This window comes from Empidonax traillii, unplaced genomic scaffold (assembly GCF_003031625.1).
Source record: "Empidonax traillii isolate 1590-97213 ecotype Southwest subspecies unplaced genomic scaffold, ASM303162v1 scaffold472:size658359, whole genome shotgun sequence".
NCBI lineage: Eukaryota > Metazoa > Chordata > Aves > Passeriformes > Tyrannidae > Empidonax > Empidonax traillii.
In genome coordinates, this window is record NW_020955665.1 from 540469 (window position 1) to 561475 (window position 21007).

General features: G+C 43.3%; 1 protein-coding gene across 2 annotated transcripts in view; it reads right to left on the reverse strand.

Moving 5' to 3' along the window:
• Window positions 1-15268, reverse strand: part of ADAMTS18 (ADAM metallopeptidase with thrombospondin type 1 motif 18) — a 76482-nt gene extending 61214 nt beyond the window's left edge. Inside the window, exons 1-3 of one of the 2 annotated variants that reach the window (XM_027895837.1) lie at window positions 15104-15268; window positions 14865-14943; window positions 12667-12983 (exon numbers count right to left, since the gene is read on the reverse strand). In XM_027895837.1, the coding sequence (XP_027751638.1) occupies window positions 12667-12983; window positions 14865-14943; window positions 15104-15214 (507 nt within the window). In that variant the 5' untranslated portion in view covers window positions 15215-15268. Of the gene's footprint in view, window positions 1-12666; window positions 12984-14864; window positions 14944-15099 lie in introns of both variants that reach the window. The other variant, XM_027895838.1, reaches the window with a different exon arrangement.
• Between the last annotated feature and the right edge of the window lie 5739 nt (window positions 15269-21007).

The window sequence follows — 21007 nt, forward strand, 5'->3', positions numbered from 1 at the left end:
GTGAGAGTCACAGACACTCCAGCCTCAAATGCAGATCATGGACCCAAGGCCAGAGTGTTGTCCCTGCTCCATCCTGACACCACAGGACACAGCCAGCAGTGAGAGAAGTGATCTTGGATCTTGAGCCCTTGCCTAGAAATAAATCAGGACACAGCTGGTCTGCTGGGAAGCACTGCACGAGTCAAATGATTAGTGCATCAAAGCCCCCCAACATCTGTAAACATGGTGCACGTTGGTCCTTCCATTCCCAGTGGCCCTTCCATTCCCAGTCTCTCTAAAGCTCCATGTGCCCTGCAGAGCCTCTGATTTAGCATTCTGAGATTCAAACTTCTCTGCTAGAGCCTGTCCTCAAGCCCTTTTCCACATATCCTTGATTTTCCCCAAAATAACTGGCTCTAAATTGGCTCAGTGGCCTCTAAAGGGGCACTGCCTGCCAAAAGACTACTGGCATGATGGTAGTCAAGCATCCTTTGTGCCTCCACGTTTTCCCTCAGAAGCTTCCAGGAGTCAAAAGCACAATCCTGGCACTTCTCAGTGTGAATCTGCCCCACTTCACACGTTGTGACTAAAGACGTGAGTGTTCCTGCAATCCATCTGGATCATCAGTCAGTCACTCCACCTTTTCTTCTTTCCAGGTGGTAATGCAAACATAGGAAAAGCCAGAAGGAGCTCTTGTGAAACATTTCCTCTCTTCACAGCATGTTACACCACACACTCCTCCCACTGCAGAAAACCAGCGGTGTCAATGTGCTCTGGAAGTAAATTAGGCACAAACAGCACCATGGGGAACTTAAATATTTTGAGTGTATACCATATAATCAGGAAATGCCCACCCTCTTTATCTGTTAGGAACAAGGAAACTGAAAGCTTTGTAATTTTAAACTGCCCATCAGTTGCTATGAATCAATCAGGCCTCTTACTGGGGAAAGCCAGCACACAAGAGGCTGGCAAGATAAGAGAGGGTTTAAAGCTACACTCCCCATCCTGTCGGAATAGTTTCAGCCCAAGATTCCACATTTGATTCCACACCTCTCCGGGGCTTCACTGAACCCCCCAAAGGGACTTGAATAGGACACTGAATTTTCATAGTTTTTCAGATTATTTATACCATCCCTAATTCTCAGAAATGCCGCTAATCTGAAATAAATTTAAACTTGTTTTCAATAGCAAATAACATTTATAAAAATAATTTAGAGACTTGCAGCGACTTACTCCTTTAACATATTTTAACAAATGATAAAGGAAGTCATGCAAGACTGATATACAACATCTATAATGGGTTTTTTTGCAATAACCCAACATCCACCCACTTATTCAAAAAATCAGACAAATCACAGTTACCTTCTCTTTAAAATTTAAGTCTATGCCTGGAAGAAGGAAGAAGTTGTTGATTTAAATGATAATTACTATTTTGCTAGTAGATAATACAGTTATTGAACTGCAGAAGAGACAACAGCAAAAAAGAGCATTGCCTTGTGCAACTTTATGGATATACAAATAGATTAGTATTTAACAGACAAGGGATGCCAAATTGCACCGTCCTTTGTAAGATAAAGATTAAAGAATTGGCACTAATTCAGTGCCTTGGTATAGAAAAGTATGTGTGAATATATAAATTCCTCTTCCTTTTTAATGGCAGCTCAAACACAAGAAGTCAGGTCCAAAAGCTAAGCTGTTGATGTTTTGGAGCATATGGGCACCATCCAGGGCAGGCTGATGGTGGGCAGGAGACACAGTCCCATGGGAAATCCTCCACATCTTCTTCTGTCAATCCTAACACAGGAGTAGGGCAGTGGAGGCAGAATGAGCAAATGCTTCAGTTTGCAGAAGACAGACCTTCATTCTGGGTGAACAATATTTCCTTCTGTGTTGTTTCTCACATCAGAGTGTGTTCCTGACTTTCCCAAACTGTAGTCTTTCAAATGACTGAATAAATCATGTGAACAGCCACAACAAAAAAACACACTATTCCCTCAGCCCTCGAGCTATTTGCAAGTAATTTAGTGTTGTGGTGCTGCTCTGTGTACCAGAAAGCTAGTTTTCAAGAAATGCTTGGGAAATTACAACTAAAATAAACTTCTGATGGCACTTTAACCCAAAAGCTGAGAACCCATAAACAGAACCAGGGCAATACTCAGAGGCCAAGACTGGCACGTTTTTGCTCCCAGCTTCACCTGTCTGTGGTGATGCACCAGCCTCTATGATTTGGCTTCTGGTCCAAATTGTCCTTTCATTGGTACTTTTCTGCCCCACAGGCTGATGGAGAACACAAGCCTTTGTCACCACCCCCTTAACCTGATGTTCACTGACACGTGGCACCAACTGTACCCTGTCCTGCCCTGGCTTCCACACTGTCCTTGGGACCACGGATGGTCTTCATTAAGCTGGACCTGCAGGACTGTCTGTGCCTGCCGCAGTTCAAATGACCACCCACTCTCTCTGGAAAACACAGGAATTAATTAACCATTCCTGTAACAGTGTTCCCCCCTCTGCAGTTACTCAGCTCTCCCACCACCAGTAGCAATGAATGGGGTTTGTCCCCCTACAGATGTTCCAGGATGACACGGATCATCTCCTTGCACATTTTTGCAGATTGAACTGGCAAGTCCCTCTGCTGTCTAACAAGGGCAATAAGCCTCAAAAGCTGCCACTGTCTTTTCCTCTCAACACTAAACGTGACTTTATCAGGGCCTGATTTGGGTTAGGCCAAATAACCTCTTTACATTTACTCTTGGCTTTGTATTTTTTGGTGGTCATTGTGCTTCCTTTACTCCTTCACTGTCAGAACACTCTGGCAGCAGAGTGGAATGAAAACACTTGGCACCAATACACTGAAACATATCTGGCAACTGCAGGCACTACATGCCAAGCACTTGAGTGCATTTTCTAGCAGTAGCAGCAGCAGCTGATTCTCTAGGAAAGTGCCTGAGCTCCTGCCTCATCTCACTGCTGGCTGTTACAAGTCTGAGAAGTCCATGAGAACAGCCCAGGGTCAGCCTGCAAATGGGTTTCTTTGCCCTTCAGCAGCCTGTTTTCCTCCATTTAACTCCTGATTCAGTGAAATCTGATTAGATAGCACCCCCTTGGATTATGTACAGCATGCATTTTGGGGTCTGCCAGCAGAAACACGCTTCACTTTTGTGATAAGCCAGTGGTGCTTCACATTTTCAAAATGTCTTTCTAAACTGAATAGCAACTGCAGTAATGTTTCCCAAAGAAGTGGTGTGCCTACTGACTGAAGGGACAAGATGATGCAGGCAGGGAGAAAAGAGACCTCTCCCTAGGCCAGGTTCAGATCCAAAGCAGTCAGCACACAACATTTTACCACAAGAAGATGAAGCCCATAAACCAGCAAATACCTGTCAATGATAGTGGACAGCAGTGGGCTGCAGGAATCAGAAGCTCAATTGTGTCTCAGCCTGGAAATTATCCTTTTTTCTGTCCCTTGCCTCAAGCTTTTGCTGCCAGAGGCAGGATAACAAGCTGACCATTAGTACATAACATCAGGACTGCAAAAAAATACCCACATGGCCTTCAGCATGTCTTGTGGCATGAAGAGAACCAGCAAACAGAGAAAAAACCTGGAGGCTGGAGGTCCTGATGTGGTACCCTGGTCTCTACAGTGATTTCAGAGACATTACTTGCAAACAATGGAAGAGTGGACTACAAGGAATTATTGTTTATACAAAAAAGTGCCAAAGTGACACAAGCATTTTCCTTGTCTATGCCACAATCATCCACAATGGACTGGGGAAAAAAAAAAAAAAAAGCCACCTTAGCCCCTCAGCCCTAGCCCAAGACTGATATTTTAATAGTTACTTATTTTGTTAGATGCAAGTATAAACTAACATAACTTTCTGTCAAGTGTTAACAAGAAATTACACTGGGTAGCCATATTTATACCTATCCCTTACCATGACCAGCTTATACTTTATTAGCATTATTAACTTGAAATATTTCTTCATTTAGTCTAGCTTAATTTTAAGAATTACTGTTTTGATGACTTCTTCCTAAAAAAAAGGAGTGTGTGGCATAAGACAGGCCTGGTCAAAAAAGAATTATTTTTAAATGCTCGCTCTTTTCACTGAAGTGCAATAATTTGCACACAGAAAATCTGTTTTTAATTTCATGATTTAAAAAGAACTAATTATATTCTGGTGTCATATAAATTCTATATCTCATGGCAAGGAAACTGCAGGTCTGAAGAGTAATCCATATTTCATTCGTTTGTGTATTCTGCCACAGAATATAATATTACATTCTTAAATTAGTTGGAAGCCACACTGTGCTGCAAAGTATAAAAACAAAAGTGAGGGCTCAAGCTAGGTCAAGCATATTTTGTATAGGTCCATTAAAAAATCTCATTCCATTAATATTAATAAAGATGTTGAGACACAAAAGTCCTTCAATTAACATATATTAGGCAGGCAGGCACAAGCATTCAAGTGATCCCACTGTGAACAGCAAGAACCCAGTCCTCAAAGAATAAAGCCCCGAGTGTGCTGTGTACAGAGAGGGGCAGCCTGAAATGCTAATGCCCAGGGGAGTGAAAAGGCAACACCCCATTGTCTGTGCAAGCAAATATCACTTTATTGCCTCGGCTCCCTCCTCTATGAAGCAGGGCCTTCTTATTCCAGTAAGACTAACTTCAAGACCTATTACCTTTGTCATCAAACGTTTTGTCTTTTGCTGTTTTTTTGGCAGGAACTTGCTGGGCAGCCACACATGAGATTCAGGAAAAGGATTTTCATCTGACTGTACAACTTGTTTGCAGATTTCCCCAGCTTATGAACTAACATTGGAAAAAAAAAAAAAGAAATTAACTTGCATGTTCCAGAAATTGCTCTGGACAATAATAATGGTTCCCACGGTACCAAGCTTCAACCATTAAGACTCATTCACTTGCATCTGACCTGATTATTTGACATTTCTTCACCCTCATTCTTGGTGACTTCCGAGCATGATAAACAATAAAAGGTTACTGATGTCAACCTATTATGAGCCAGGATGTTGTTCTCATCTAACACAGAATAAAGCCAGCACTGAAGCTTAATTAATACTTGTTTGTAAATTGTGCTGAGCTGCAAGGCATTATGATTTCAGGTTTCTTCTGTAAATGTTTACCTCAGAGCTTTAGTCAATGCTCCACTGTCTGAACCAAAGATAAGTTCTGCTTCCATCAGCTATTCACATAGCTGGTCAAATCACTGTCAGAGCAAATCAATAGGAAATTCCTTTAGCATACTGTAATTTATGGAAGACCTGCAGCAACAGAATTGGGATTAAAATGGGATGAGAAAAGGCAAGAAAGAACCAACATTTCTGCTCCCAGTGACATGATCAAAAAGACAGAGGAAAACCTTGTTTGTAATGGAATTATCCATTAAAGTTCAATTCAGATACCGTTTAAGGGCTAGTCAGAGCCTTCCTAACACAAAATAGAAAAAAAAAATATATTGAAGTCTGAGTTTCAGCTGCTAAAACTCACTGTAGGTCCACTGCCAGCTCCCACTGCAGAGATAACCAAAATTAACCCCTGCCCTGCCAGCTCACTGAGAGAGGACCGTGACAAAGTGAGGCAGACAGAGCTAACAGCTCCTGTGTGTGGTCAGCAGTCCACCCAGAGGAAACACTCTGGATGACTAAAAAGGCTGCTGACATTAGTGGGGCTGCTGTCAGGTTACCACTGACAACAACATTGCTCATGCTCAGGAGAGAATGAAATCAAATGCAAATAGCTCAGAAATGGTCTGAGTAGACTGACATGGTATGGGCATCACTGCTCTGGATGCCTTTGCATAGCATGGCCCCAGCTTTTACCTTGCCCCCATCCATGGACTGCAAATTTCCAGACCACAGGCACTGAAAACAATCTTTAGACCTCCAACCTTCTCTCCTGTTTGCAGCATTGGGCAGCAATCCCAGTGATCCATCCACTTTCAATGAGTACAGGACATGCTAAACATCAGACACACAAACCTATCCCTAAAAAACTGCAAGTCAGAAAAAAATGATCTTAAATGTCTTGTGGACTTAAAACACAATACTGTGACAAACAAAACTGTAGGTGTCAAAACATTTTAGGGACTTACAAGAGCTGGTAAACTCCCAGTTACCATCTAGACCAGTTCTGACTGGGCAGCCCAGAGCGGACCAGTGAAGTCTCCAACTGAGTGCAAATGTGCAAATCACAAAGCTGTCACCATAATCAGGGCATTGGTTTTGCAGAGAGGGTAAGGAGGGAATAAAGCTTGGAAAATACCAATGCTTAAGACCAGTTTTGATATCACTATTTGCTCAAATTAAGTGGACTGTGTGTCAGGATCAGGGAACAACCAAGGCACTCCTGTGCTTCCCACTCCACTGCCGTGTGTCACGTACAGAGCTCCAGGAGTGGGCAGCTTGAGTTGGACTTGAACTACAGTTTCACAGACTGTCATTGTGGTTTGGGTAAACAAAAGCCTTTACACACACTAGGTCTGCAAACCTGGTACCTTCCTCAAACACTTCTGAAGTGAAGGAAGAAGAGGGGAAAGACAGAAATAAAACCTCGTTTACGTTAATTATTAGTGCCTATAAGCTGCTATTAGTTATTCGAATCTGCCTCTAGAAGGAGAAATATTTCTGATGCCCAGCAGTTCACAGCTGTGCAGAAGAGAATACTCTGCCTCTCGGCAGTGGGGATTGTATGGTCCAAATGAAAACAGTGGCGCTTAAAATAAAAATCCTCATGACATCAAAGACATCCTGTTATGAAGAGGTCAAGTCTGTGCAGACAGGTCATCCTCTTCTGACCCTCATGAGGGCATTTGTCTATAAGCTTCTCTCTAATGGACTAGGGAAAGTGTGGGAACTGAGTTTTGTGGAGAGACTTTGCTACAGCAAGAAAAACGCTGATGTTACAAGTACAGAGAGAGTCTTTCCTTTGGAAGTGATGGTGAGGTTGCAGCTTAACAAGAAGGGCCAGGATGAACTGTCTACCTCTGTACAAATGGATGGTTCCCTGTTTCTGGAACCACTCTAAGGGTGCAAGCCAGAGTGCTCACAACAGCCTGAAGTCTGGTTGGAAATGCACTGACAAACCATTTCCATGCTCTGCTGGAGCAAAAACAGGGCAGGCACAAGTGACAGAGGACCAGCTCCTGTGGGCACTTGAGAGCTGCTGTGCATCCACAGCCCACTGTGTTCAGTCTGATGCAGGTAAAGTGCTCTCAGGGACACCATGTTTCTTCCTCTATGTACATTCCAGGTTTTTAAATATAAAACCAGGAAGAAATGCAGCCTCTATTACTTTGACTGTCAAGCAGAAGCAGGTTATTCCTCATCATTATTCCTCTTTAATTGCATTTCTTACCTATCAGGACTCAGTAGTGTGGCCTGGGATAACACTGCCTTTGTCTCGCAGAGCTGAAGGCAGAGTTAAACAGAAAGCTTATCAGACAGATATGGAGAAGGGCAATCAGTAACTTAATCTCACAAGTCATCATCAGTCAGTTCAGTGCTGAGATCAGAAACAGTGTCTTGTATTTGCCTAGTATAACTTAAAATATCCTCAAGAATATGACTCTTCCCCATTGTTACCTCATTTTCCTGTAGGGATTTTTCTTATTTTCATATTTACTGTATTATGGACTAATGGAATAATAACAGAAAAATGTTCATCAAAACAGTGTTTTATAAAGGATGGAGATGCAATAGTATATGAATATAAAGAAAGTCAAAGAACTCACGCCAGATGCTGCTCATGTCGTGCTGGTATAATGGCAGAAAGCACAGGCTTTTGTGTATTGGCTTCTGGTGGACTAAAACCAGTTTTAAGAATAGGAAAAAATCACCAGCTCTGTACTTAGTTTATCTACAAGGTCGCACTGGGCCAAATTGTGTCGTATTTTTACAGCTGTAGATTCCTAAAGGAACCTCGCTGCAAACAGCAATTATTTTGTACCCTCACCAGCAGGCTGGCTCACTGGGTTGGATGGGAGTTTGTCTGCATAAGAGCCTTGGGATTTGTCTCAACATATTTAATTGGACTTGAAGTGTGAGCTCTAGGAATAGGAAGCTGTTGTTACACGAACTTACATGATGCTAATACAGCGTGCAATTAAATGACTACAAAGAGTGGGTACAGGAGTTGCCCTGCCTGCCTCTTAGGTGGCCAGACTGCATTAAGCAGCTTTAATTCTGTGGCTTCTTTGATACTTGGAGCAAAGTCGTGCCCTTAGACATGCACACACAACCTCCACTAAATTAATACATCTCCTGTATATCTCTCAGTGCTACATCTAACCCTTTCTCCAGTCCTAGACTCCACTGACAGCTCAGCGAGTGTAACATGATTCATCCTTCCCTCCTCTTTCTCTTCCCTTGACTAGACACTAATAAACATAACAGAACTTGAGACAAGAGAAAGAGGCCCCTTACAATGACAGATTCAATCACATCTTACCAAAACCAGAGGAGGGCACTACTACTACTTCTAATTAAAGTACATAAATAAAAGGGAGAGAATGGCCCACATCCACATCTGGTGTAGGCAGGTGCAGCCTCTCAAGCCTCCACTCTAAGGGGTTTGCTTAGGGCAAAGTTTGGCCTGAACAATAAAACTGTGTATCATACAGTTTTGAAGGATCTCAACTGTTCACTCAGCAGTACTTGTTTTCTCTGACCCCAAACACACAGACATCTCCTCTTTGACTTGATGGCAGGAGAGTCCCTTACACTGCATGAGTGGCTCTCTGTGCACGTGTGCAGTTCTTGCTCCACACCCTCCCCTGTCTCCTGCACCAGCAATGCCCCCACAAACACTGTACAGCAAACCACTCACTCATTAGGTCACCAGTCCCTGTGTTGTGCATTAGACTACAGTAAAACTTGTTTGACTTTGCAAGAGTTCTTGTTCAGAAGGGAAAAGTGACTCCTGCTCCTAAATGCAGAGTTATAAATTAATTTTTGAGAGTGTCTCTAGAATACAGCTGGACACCTCTAAGTTCTCTTGTACCCATTGTATACAGAGATTCTGTACAGGTAAACCTAAAGTAAGGGAACAAAAACTGCCATATAAAGAGAGACAACACAGGAATACACAGAGTAGGAAGGCAGCAGTGAGGCTTTTAGATGTCACCATGGAAGCAGAGTTAGAGATGCTGAACCTACAGCACATAGCAGATACTGTTTTTAATGCAGATTAAATAGCACATGTGGATGAGAATGGGCAAGAGGAGTGAGGTAGGAATATAGACACAACCACATTGAGTAGGTCCTAAAAAACAATTCCATATTTAACAGTGGCCAGCATCATCTCCTTCAGGAAAACAGAAAAACCACTGCATTCTGTGGATTTGACATGGTTTGCCTCCCAGTTAGCTAGCTAAAGGCAATTATAAGTAATAATGAGTTACAAAATAATAATAGTAATAAAAATATAATTAGAATAAGCAAGAATTAGCTGAAATCAGCAGTTTGGGAAAAAAAATTGAATTTGGGAAGAATGAGCAGTTTGAATTGGAGAATGTAAAATGAGGACAAACCAGTGGCTTGGATGTACCAATTGGGAGAGCGCAGGGGACTGAAGGAAACTTCAAGAAGTCATGCAGGAATAACAGAAGAGGTTTATTACAAGCCATAATGAATATCAGTGGAGAAAGAAGTGGAACATTTTGCATTTCTATTCAGGCCACATTAAGATGATGCCAAAGAGAGAAGCCAGTTGTGTATTTACTAACGTAAACAAACTCATTGACCCAAAGTTGTAAGAGTTAAAAAAGGGGGCCCCTGAGAGTGAGAATGTATTAACAAAATACATGAAAAAAATTATCATAGCTTCTGTGGAAGGAATATATCATGTTCTCCACAGATTGTCCAGGACACAGTTTTTATTTTAAAAAACAAGTAAAAGCACAGCTTTCTTGCTGCATAACAGAAGCCCCAAAGCAAACAAAAGATGCTGACTGAAGCAGGAAAGGGCAGAAAACAGAAAAAACCCACAAGTTTCCAGTTGAAAAAAAAAAGCACCTAAACATTTTGATGATGAAAAGAGGAACTAGTCTAGTAAACTTGTGCACATCCTCCTGAAATGCCAACTTACTGTATCAGAGCATGAAGAGCACAGATCCAGTTCTGCCTTCTGACACACCAAGAAAATTGTGTTGACTGATGGAAACATTTGGTCTCAAATCAACAAATCAGAATAGAAATGTGGGGCCTTCCTGTCAACAAAGCCATTAAATCATAAGATACACACAACCCTTAATAGATCTATACCAAGGCAAGAAAGTCTTGCTCCTTCCCAGTGTTAAGTTAAGGTCATCCTGCCTAACAAACCATTTCATATAGACTCTCTCCAAAGTCTCCTCTGCAGGCAATGGCAGATAACAGACAGCTGAATGACTGAATACTCTAGGTCATCCAAAAAATTAGATCAAAGAGTCCCTGTAGTCTATTGAAATGCAATTGCTTCCAAATCACATTGTGGTGTTCCAGGCTTGAAAGAATGGGTCACTGCAGCTTTATTGTAGAGAAGCTATTGCTAATGAAAGGAACAATGGAAAGATTAGTGCTACCAACCATATAGAAGAAACACCACTTTCGGTTTAATTGCAGTGAACAAAGCAAATAGGAAAGAAGGGCAACCAAGTGACAAAAGTAGTTGGTGCAAAAAGGATATAGAAGCTATTCACAAGGTTCTCTTGATCAGAGCACAGCGTCCAGACTTAACATATGATTACTGAATTTGGATCACAGTGAGAAGTGACGTGGTTGTCATTACAGACAGCTGACGACACATTTTTAAGAGGGCAGCCTTGTAAACTGAAAGACTGAGAATCCTGTTGATAATTTGCCTAGGATTCATTAGGTGCACTGAAATGAACAGATGGATAAAGGAACAATTACACTCTGGGATACCTACTCTACAGGAGATTACTGTAAGTAAAGGTTTACTTCATTTACCGGTTTAAAATAACAATTTAAGGCAAAATCTATTGAACCTTGGAACTAAATAAAGAAAGATTCTAATTGCTGATAACCTAGGTACTGCCAGAATAAATTCATTCACGTCACAATATTTATTCTCTTTTGATCAGCTTCTGGATCTTTCCTAAGTGAAGCTTACCAGTCATAACAACCTCTGTGTCGAGACAGTGGTAAAAGATCCATTTCAGTCTCAGTTAAGATCACCACATTCTGTTCCTCTGTGACCTGAGGCAGGCTTGAACCTTCCTTCTCCAGACAAGACTTGACAAGCCCAACTTCACTTAGCTCAGAAAGCATGTTTAAAACCCAAGACATGACCAAACAGGGGGGATCACCCAAAACTGTACCTGTGGCGTGTAGGTAGAGCATTTCCCTGAGAGGAAAAGGCAAAACACTGAAATAAGTGAAAACAGGGTATTTTCGGAGTAAATCTGTTAAAAAGTAGCAATTGTGAACGTAAGGCTTCCACAGAAACAATTAAGCACATCCAGTATTAACAGTTCAGCACTACAACACAAGTTTAAAAGCAAAAGAAAGCTTCATTCCAGTTCCGGGCACCTGCTCCAAACTCCCATTTGCAACTGTTCAAGTGAACTGTAAGATACTAATTCCTCTAACTTGCTGACAAAAAGAAAAAGAGAAAAAAGAGTAGAGCATTCAAAATATAACCCAGACCACTTCAACCAGTTATCAACAGCCCTTCCTAATGAACAGGCTTCTCAAGTCACTGATTCCAGTTTCAAAGGAAACACTGGCTGTCTCAAGTGCTCCTTCTTCGGTCCCGTCACACAGTTCAATAGCCCTTAGAGACAAGTACCTTTGCAAAACAGATTTCTAGAGGGTGACCCAACATATCCTCTGGACCTCAGTCAAGCACAAAGCACACAGATGACTTCATACACCAATGCCAAAATTACGTTGCCTTACTCTGCATCCACAGCAGACTGCTTTGCAAGTGCAAGGGCTTAAGCCTAAAAAACATCCGTAACTATTAATTCTGTAGATGATTCTTCTAAATTACATCAGTGCAGACTTCTCTGCAGGCAATGAGCACTGTCAAACACATCTTGAAAAAATCACTTTTGAGTAACAATTTTTCATTAACTTTGATGACAGCCACAAATGGAAAATATGCAACGATAATATTTAACACATTCATAAGAGATCAACTCATCAAGACTTGTAAACCCAAATAAGGCTTGAATTATCAAAGGAAATAAAGGGAAACTGGTTCTTGACTCCTGCCGAGCTAGGAAATTCACCCATCCTTAAAGCAGTCAACAAAACTAGGTATAATAATATTTTTTCACAAGCTTCTGGAATGGTTGTTTCGGGTTTTTTTCCTTTATTCATAGCAGTTCACAAAGGCAGGAAGAGCTTATACTTCAGAGTAAGCAGAAATGTATAAAACATCACAAACTATAACAAATTGTTATGGGATAATTACTAGGACTACCAGCCAGTCTTCTGTTTGTTTATTCCCTGAAAGACTATGGTCAACAAATACAAAGGGTGTGATGCAGTTCACTGGCTTTAGCTAAATCTCTTCTGTTAAATGCAGTAACAACTAATGGTACTAGGAAAATCAGCAAATGGTGTATGGTACCCTGAATATTATATGAACTGCATACCTTCAGCTACTATCCCACATATGAAAATACTTTCAATGCTGATTTGTTTTAAATAGACACTTACCAAGCCTACACATGTAGATATTGCTACCGAAGAGGTGCTATCATTCCTTATAAATCCCTGGTAGAAACATTGCTCAATTTCATGTTCCTGAGAATGTGACACTCCATCTTTCCCGAGTACCTGGACAATAAAACTGTTGCTTAAAATGGTCGAAGGTTTAAGTTCTAAGTGAAGTTCCTGTCCAAATGCTGAAAATTTGTAGTGCAAGGAACTCTTTGAACTCTGAGTTGATCTCTTTCTCCTAGTACTGTGCAAAACATCATGTGAAATGTACGATCCGCTGGAATCCACTCTGACAGGAGTCACAAACACATAATCTGTAAGGATAAAAAGTTAGCCATCAGCTTTTGTATCCCACAAACCAGGTAAGCACCACTCTGACATGGGGAGCATCAGGTATTCACTGTGGGATGAAGCTTTCCCTCGCTCAGGGACTGGCCTGGAAGCTCTGCAGGCTCTGTGTGTGCAGCCTTGCCTGCATAAATTCACCCCTGTAAGTCTCACAGGCTCTCAGACTGTGTTTGTTTCCTTTGTGCCCCACTGAGAGGCACAGACTAACTAGCATAGCTGTGAACATTCCCACAACTGCTCCTCTGAAGACATTTGTCATCACCAGCAGATCTGTAGACTTTCCCCTCCCCCTGTATTAATTGCTGTCAAATGTGAAGGCCGTTCTGGTTTGAGAGGCTTTCTCCTTCCCTAAGAATGCAGCAAATATTGTATCACTCTAGGGATAACCATGACTGAGACTTTGCAGGACTGTACCACTTGTTCAAATGGATTAAAAGATTAATTTATTAATGCCTTAACTGAGTGAGACCTCATCTCTTTGTAGTGACTTGATTAGACTGGGTTTCAAATTGTAACTGACCTTCAGCAGAAAGAGATTACATCCTACCTAATAACCTTTAGCCAGCCATCGCTAATTGCATGTCAAAGAAGTTTATTGTTTTGGATAAAATATGTGAAAAATCACAGAACTATTTTTGAGAATGCTGAGATCTACTCAAAACCACCTAAGAAAGGGGGGAAAAAAAGAGAGGCCATGATTCAGCTGGCTGTACAAGCAGGTGTCTTAAGCCTGCAGTACATTACCATTGGCGTTGACCTAACACGGACTACTTGCATCCCAGAACCAGGGTCTGAATTTTAGCTGTTTCCTGAATTAGGATCTTTACACCTATTCCTGGTTACATAAGTAATCATGCTGAATAAACTGCTTTCCAACCCATTTAGGTTTTGGGCTGTATTTCTCTATGGATAGTTAGATGTCCATGCATTTAACCAAATAATTAATTTCTGTTCCTAAATTGAAATAACACCATTTAAAAAAGAGGAAAACCCCTTTTTTCTTGTGTTGTAACAGATGTTGCAAAAACTATCAATCTCTTTGCCTGAATAGACTTTATTAGACACACATTAAGCTGAGAACATAACCACTGATAGGTTGTTTTCCCTTAGACAGTGGAAACAATACATCAAGAGCTTTCACTTTCCTCTAGTGGTGTTAATCAACAGCAGAAGTTGAGGACGCTAAGCAGGCTGGTGGCCAAAAAATGTGAGCAGCTGCTGGAGAGAGGGAATCCCCAGTGAGCAGAGAACAGGGCGCAAGAGGGTTTTCCTTTCTGCACCCTGGTGTGGTTCCCTATTGTACTTTGTTTCCACTCACACCCAATAAAAAGCATATACTGCACTTCAAACATCCCAAAGTCATCAGCATCTACATGTTAGTCCCTGCGACCTGGGAACAAACAGCTCCTGAGCTCCTGCTCACAGGAGTCCTTTCTCTCCAGGTTTGTTTTCCCTCAGCCTGCATTGCACGGCTCCTTCCGCTCTCCCACCCAAATATTTTCATTACTTTTGTCTCACTGCTTCCACAACAGACACATGAGGTATTGCTGTTGTGGCTGCACACACATTCATCTTTCTAATCACACAAGGAAACGTGAATGTATTTACTATCCCATTCATTTGCTTTGCTGTTACACATAGTTTCTTTCAGCTTTAACACACGGGGCTTAACAAATTAATCCCTGCCCATGGTTCGCAATCCCACAGCAGCCAGCCTGCCTGCACTTTACGCTCCCCGAACACTGTGGCTTCTTCTCTTTAAGTGCTCACTCCATTAAAAAAAAAAAAAAAAAAAGCGCATCCATGCAAATGTTCACATAGACAGACACAGAAAGAGTTATACAAACCATGAGTCAATTCACTGATGCTGTCACTGGTTAAAGTTGCTGCATGAGACATGCAACAGAGGCAGCACAGCTGAAGGGTCTGCAAGAGAAAAAAAAAATAAAAAAAGAGAGAGAGAAAAGGAGTATTGGGCGAGATTTCCTCCACAAGGGAAGGCAGAAGACAAGGCACCAGAGACTGCAGTAACCTGGTACGGTAAAGCACACCAGGCGACTGCAAAAGAAAAGTGCTCTCGACCTGCCTTTACAGCGCTTCCAAGCCACGGGAGAGTCTGGAATTGCATGGAGCTGCCGCCGCCGCCGCCGAGGATCGCGACAGGTAAAGTCCAGACGGCCAGCAGGAGACAGTCCATGTTCCGCCGCGCTGCGGGCGGGCGCTACCTGCCCCCGAGAGCGTGCGGGCCAGCCCGCCCGCCCCGCATGGTGCCCTGGGCGCTGCCCCGCAGCCGCTCGGGCGGCCGGCGGAGCCCGAGGAGCGGCGCCCAGGTGAGCGCCCCGGCCGGCCCAGCGCTCTGAGCCGGCCCAGCGCTCTCGGCCGGGCTTTAACCCGGAGCCGCCGCGGGCAGCGCTGCCTCCGGCAACCAGAGCGCTGCGGCCGCCGCCCGGGGGGCGACGCGGGACGGGCGGGCGGGACCAATGGGGAGGAGCGGGGCCGGGCCGGGCCGGGCCGGGGGGAGGCACCTGGGACCGGGAATGGGGCGGGGGGATCGGCCGCGGGAGATGGGGAAGGGCCGGGCGGGCGCACCTGTGCGGAGGTGCGGGGGGCGCGGTCCGAGGGGCGATGCGCCGGGTCACAGGATGGGTCAGGTTGGAAGGGACCACAGCGGGTCGTCTGGTCCAGCCAGGGTCGTGCCAGAGCACATGGCACAGGATTGCATCCAGATGTTTCTTGAGCATCTCCACTGAGGGAGGCTTCACACCCGCTCTGGTCTCTGTTCCAGTGCTCGGTCACTGCACAGAAAAGAAGTTCTTTAGTTTCTGCCCATTCCTCTTGTCCCATTGCTGGGCACCATCAAGAACAGCCTGGCTCCATCTTCTTGGCACCCCTCCTCCTTCAGATATTTGTAGACACTGATGAGGTCTCCTCTCAGTCACCTCTTTGCAAGGAGCAGAGGGTTGTAAGGATGCTGGACCAGCCACACAGCTTCCCCCACTCACCTGGAGATAACTTGTGCTGTTGTTTTCTATTATTTTTAAAAGTCGCTTCATGGGCAAACAAATAAACAATTCATATGAAGATCAGGATGCCTGGGAAGCAAACACAGGTGTGACAGGCACGAGCAGGTACTGGATACTGAGCACTGGTGTCCATCAAGGAGCTGACTTGCACACAGTGACTCTCACATTGAGCCAATACAGCACTAGGATTTGGTCCCAACCAATCTAGTTGTGCTATTACACATTCCCTTCTACAGAAAACTTCAGTAAAGGATCAAAGACCTAAATGATCTGAAAGAAAACTGAAGTATTGAAGTGAATGCGACTGGTCCAGGCTGGAAATCAACACAGAACTTGTTCCTGATGATTTTAGCTGCACTTGGAGAAGTGTCCCTTACCTCATGATCTATCTCCCTTTTGTGCCAGAGAGTGTTCCAGTATGTGTCTCAGTCCAATCTCACTCAAAATCTCCCTTGTCCCAGGGTCACACTCTGAAAATAAATGGTAACTGTATCAATCTAAGGTGCCTTGTTGCTCCAGTTGGCACAGGAGCTGGAGAGCACAATGGAAGCTGAGGTGAGAGGGAGGTCATCTCCTCTACCTGCCTCCTCCACCAAGTGTCTTGTGGTAACTAGTCTGGGGCAGTGAATTAGACAGATCTGAGATATTTTCCCTTCTAAAGCATTTCCTGTCTTTAAACATTAAGTTCCCAGGTGTGGAATTTCTCCTTCACCCCTCTCTATTTCCCAGTAGGTTTTACATTATCACGTCGCTGAATATATTATGATAAAGTTTCAAGGTTTTTTTTTGTAAAAATGCACCTGCCACCTCCCACTGAGTATATTCAAATGAAATAGCTGGCCACAGGTTTACAGTGGTCCCAGTGAAGCAGAACACATAAAGCATGCTGTGCATGGCAGATAATAGGAGAAAAATAGAAAATTATTGGGCTGTAATTATCGGCCCTCAACACCCTGAACAGACAGACCTGCCTGTTTGCAGTAGACTACCTGACGGTGAACACTGACATTTAATTTGCTGTGAGGGGAGAGAAATAAATGCAGTTCTCCAGCAATTACAAGAATTGTTTAAAAAATAAAACCACAACTTTCACCATAAGCCTTGCTCCACTGAAAAGAGGTTTGCTCTGGATTTCTGTAGAGTTAAGATTTCACCCTGGGGATTTATAGTTTCTGGGTATGATCAAAGAAGAAGAAAAAATGCGACACTGCTTTGCATGACTATAAATGACATGCGTCTGAATTTGAGTTGGCATTAGGCAGGGGACCCCAACCTTCCTTGGCCTGTAGGCAGCAACATTGATCAGTTAACATGCTCAGACAACATCCTACTTTGCTCCCCGAGTCAATCAAGATCCCAGCCGTGATGGCCATAAACATCAGAGAATCCTGCAGGCAGCTCGTTCCATGTGCAAACACACTTACCATGCAAAACTTCAGAGAACTGAAACTCCACAGTCAGCAGTGGAGTAAACAATGCAGCCAGAGGGGGGTTTTCCCCCCCCCCCACTCCCTAGCAAGTCCCACTCCAGATGACCAGCAAGTGTGTATTCCCTCAGAGACAGTCATTACCATGCCACATTCTCACAGTCATTACCACAGTCTCACTGGACTCTCTTCTCCCTAAGCTGTCAGGCTGGATGCTCCCACCACCTTTTTATGCTGATCAGTTTTGTCAGGTTCTCAGTAGATCTTTATTTTCCCCTACTAGTTTGTACCACCTGTGACATTTGTGTTCCACCTACATGAGAAACTCCTCCATTACCAGGGAATATAAGGAATTGTGGGGACCCAGTAGAAGCTCATCAGCCTTGAGCAGCATTGCCCTACAGGTTGCAGTACCCTTGGGGAGGGACCTCCGCTGTGAAGAGATTCTCAGGAAATCAGGATTCCCTTCATGGCTGCAAGGAAAAGGAGGGTGTTGCTGCCCTACTCCCAGCAGTGAGTTACTGCTTCACCACACCAAGGCTCACAAGAGCATAGCCCGAGTTTCACCAGGACATCTCACACCCCCACTCCAGGCAGATCACACCTGCATGCAAAGTGTCTGTTGTCTGGGTGTAAAGAGGTTGGATGTTCTTGTTTCCACTTGTGAGCTTATCAGAGAAAATGGATTATTATTTTTAATAATTCTATTTTTTCTAATTTGGAATCCCTCTTTTCTCATACATTTCTAAAGACTTTTTTTTTCCCCTGAGAATTATGCTGTCATGGCCATCGTGATAGTCTAGCTGCACACAGAACTCACATGGCTGTAGCTGTTGCATCCCTGGAAGTGTTCAAGGCCAGGTTGGATGGGACTTGGAGCAACCTGGGATAGTGGAAGGTGTCCCTGCCCATGGCAGAGGGTGGAATCAGATGAGCTTTAAGGTCCCTTCCCACTCAAACCACTCTGTGGTGCTATGATTCTATGCTTATTGGTAGCATGAATGACAGGCATGCAGAAGAAATAAGCCTTGAACTAAAATGCCATCATGTTTGTTTTGCCATCTTTGTTAGAGGAAACTCTTTCTCATGTGAGACATTCATGACCACTGAGATAACTGAGGGATTCACAGAAGTCTGTTGTCTGAGAGCTGTCACCTCTTCCCCATCAATCTAGATTATTTTTCTATATTTACTTGTATTAATAATGAATTTGTATAATTTATGCCATATTTAAATCACACCTGACTGGATGACTGAAGGCAAAGTACTTCCAAAGGGAAATGATGCAGAGAGGGCTTGTTTTAATCAATATTCAGTGAACACACATAGTAAAATCAGAGCAGAACTCTTTTTGTTAAATCAGCATTCAGCATTTCTGAACTGTCCCTTCCTATTTGAGCATTTCTGTGACTGTTTCTTACCAAATAACATGTTTGTTGTGTTTCTCAGGATACACATAAGCGCTCCATAGGATTCATCCAGCTCAGTCCTTATGCTCTCTTTGTGTTTATCCTCACGAAGATGTTTCACTCTTGAGAGGCACAGAAGCCCTTTGCCTTCATTTATAGCGAGTGGTGATTAACCACATGCTGGGTGGAACTCTTTTCAGCAGAGAAGTCTTCACAGAAACCCCTTTACAAATGACCCTCTTTAGAATGAGCTGGTAGTCTTTAAAACCCATCAAGTTCATCTTTGTCACAGGGTTGAAGAGGCTCCAAAGTGAAATTATGCTCCAAACTTGGTTATGCTCCATATACACCAGAACTGCTAAGGAGGCTTTTCTTTCCCATTACATTTTTCATTCAATAATCTCAAGGCATTTTTTGGATTTATGTAATTTGTCTAAAGAGTTCAGCAACTGTTACACAGTCATAGCAGGACAAGGCTGCTGTTTGAACAAAATGTGAACAACTTTAAAAAGACCTTGGGCAAGAGTTTGTATAGATTTAGTGCAGTTGCAGGGATGTAGTCACCTGGTATCAAATCACACTCTCATGGCTCTCTGTACATTATCTAAACTCATGCAATCAATACCATACAGTTTAGGAAGAGGCCAAATCCTGTCAGCTGGCATGAATGATCACAGCTTCTCTCTCTAGCTGGGTTACAGAACCTGAGAAGATATTCTTTTGTATCCTCCCTGCCAGAAAGATCCTTTGTGAAAAACAGACATTATGAACAGAGAGAGCTGGTGCCCAGCTTCCTGCCCTGGGGACCCCTCAGGTATGGGACCGGGGGGGAGAAGCTGGAACATGACACATCCTGAGGACACTGCTCAGCTTCCCCACAGCTGCAGCACCATTAGCACGTGCTCTTACTTCCACAGAGCAGGTTTATACAGTACTAGACAGTCCTATAATGGCAGCTGACAGCAGATCCACTCCTACACTGTATCCTTAACCCCCTCCCCAAATAAAGGCTGCTCTCATAAATCGAAATCGTAAGGACTCCTTTGGTTTTTTCCATGAAGTCTGAAGCTGACTACAATATTCTGAGACATGGAAAATGCTAGTCTAGCGTGTTCCCAAAAGCATGTTTCTGCATTTCTAGCCAGTGTTCAGTTTACAATGTGAGCTACTGTAATGGAGTTGCTTTTGCATGATGGCTAATTGCATTTTTCAGGGACACGTGGCACAGGCTATACCATGTCACTGGTTATTGTGTTTATGGGGAACTATACTCCAGCTGACATGGAAACTGCAAGTAACAAAAACATGTACTGGTTGACATAGCATGGTTCCTCCATTAATTCCTGATCCTTAAGGGCCTGAAAGTTCACAGAATAAAATTCCACAGTCTCACCAGTTTCTCTACTGAATTCTGCTTTCTGCAGAAGCCTTAAAATGTGGTGCTGGGACAGAAGCTGTATCTTCAACTTGTCTCTAAACCCACAGTTTTCAGTTTGCATCTTATAAATTCTGGCAAACTCCACGCAACAAAGAGTAATCTCTGTGGAATAGGTTTTCACCACCATTTACAGTAATATTTTTCTGTCAATAAGCCCCTAAATTCATTTCACATAGCTTTTTAATCACAGCCCCTGGAAAAGGATCCAGCATTCCTGCTGCACCCTAACTCCGCGAAATCAAAGAAGCAATGTTTACATTTTTTCCTCACCCAATTTGCACGTAGCACTGGGCTGTTATAGTCCCAAATAAATGCTTTTGATTACAAATATTAAACACAATTTTCTGCTTACATGCATTTCTCTGTATTGCACAGCATGTCCATCCTAATTTGATTAGTTCTACACATTTATTTGTGCTAGCTGGACATCCCTCTTTCTGGCATGGAGCATGAAGTTCCAGCTATCCTGCTGACTTGTTACCATTGTCCTTGCTCCGTCCTGCGACACAAGAGATTTGGGCTCGGGAGCGGAACTAAACCCACCTCCGTGCTGGGTTCTTGCGGCTGCCGTGGGGAAACCTCCCGAGCGATGCTCTGCATTTCTCCTGCCCTCTCTGCTGCAGGCTGGTGCTCGGATTTTAGGAGAGATTAACTGACTTGCATTTCTAGTGTCACCGGCGATTTTTAACAGGG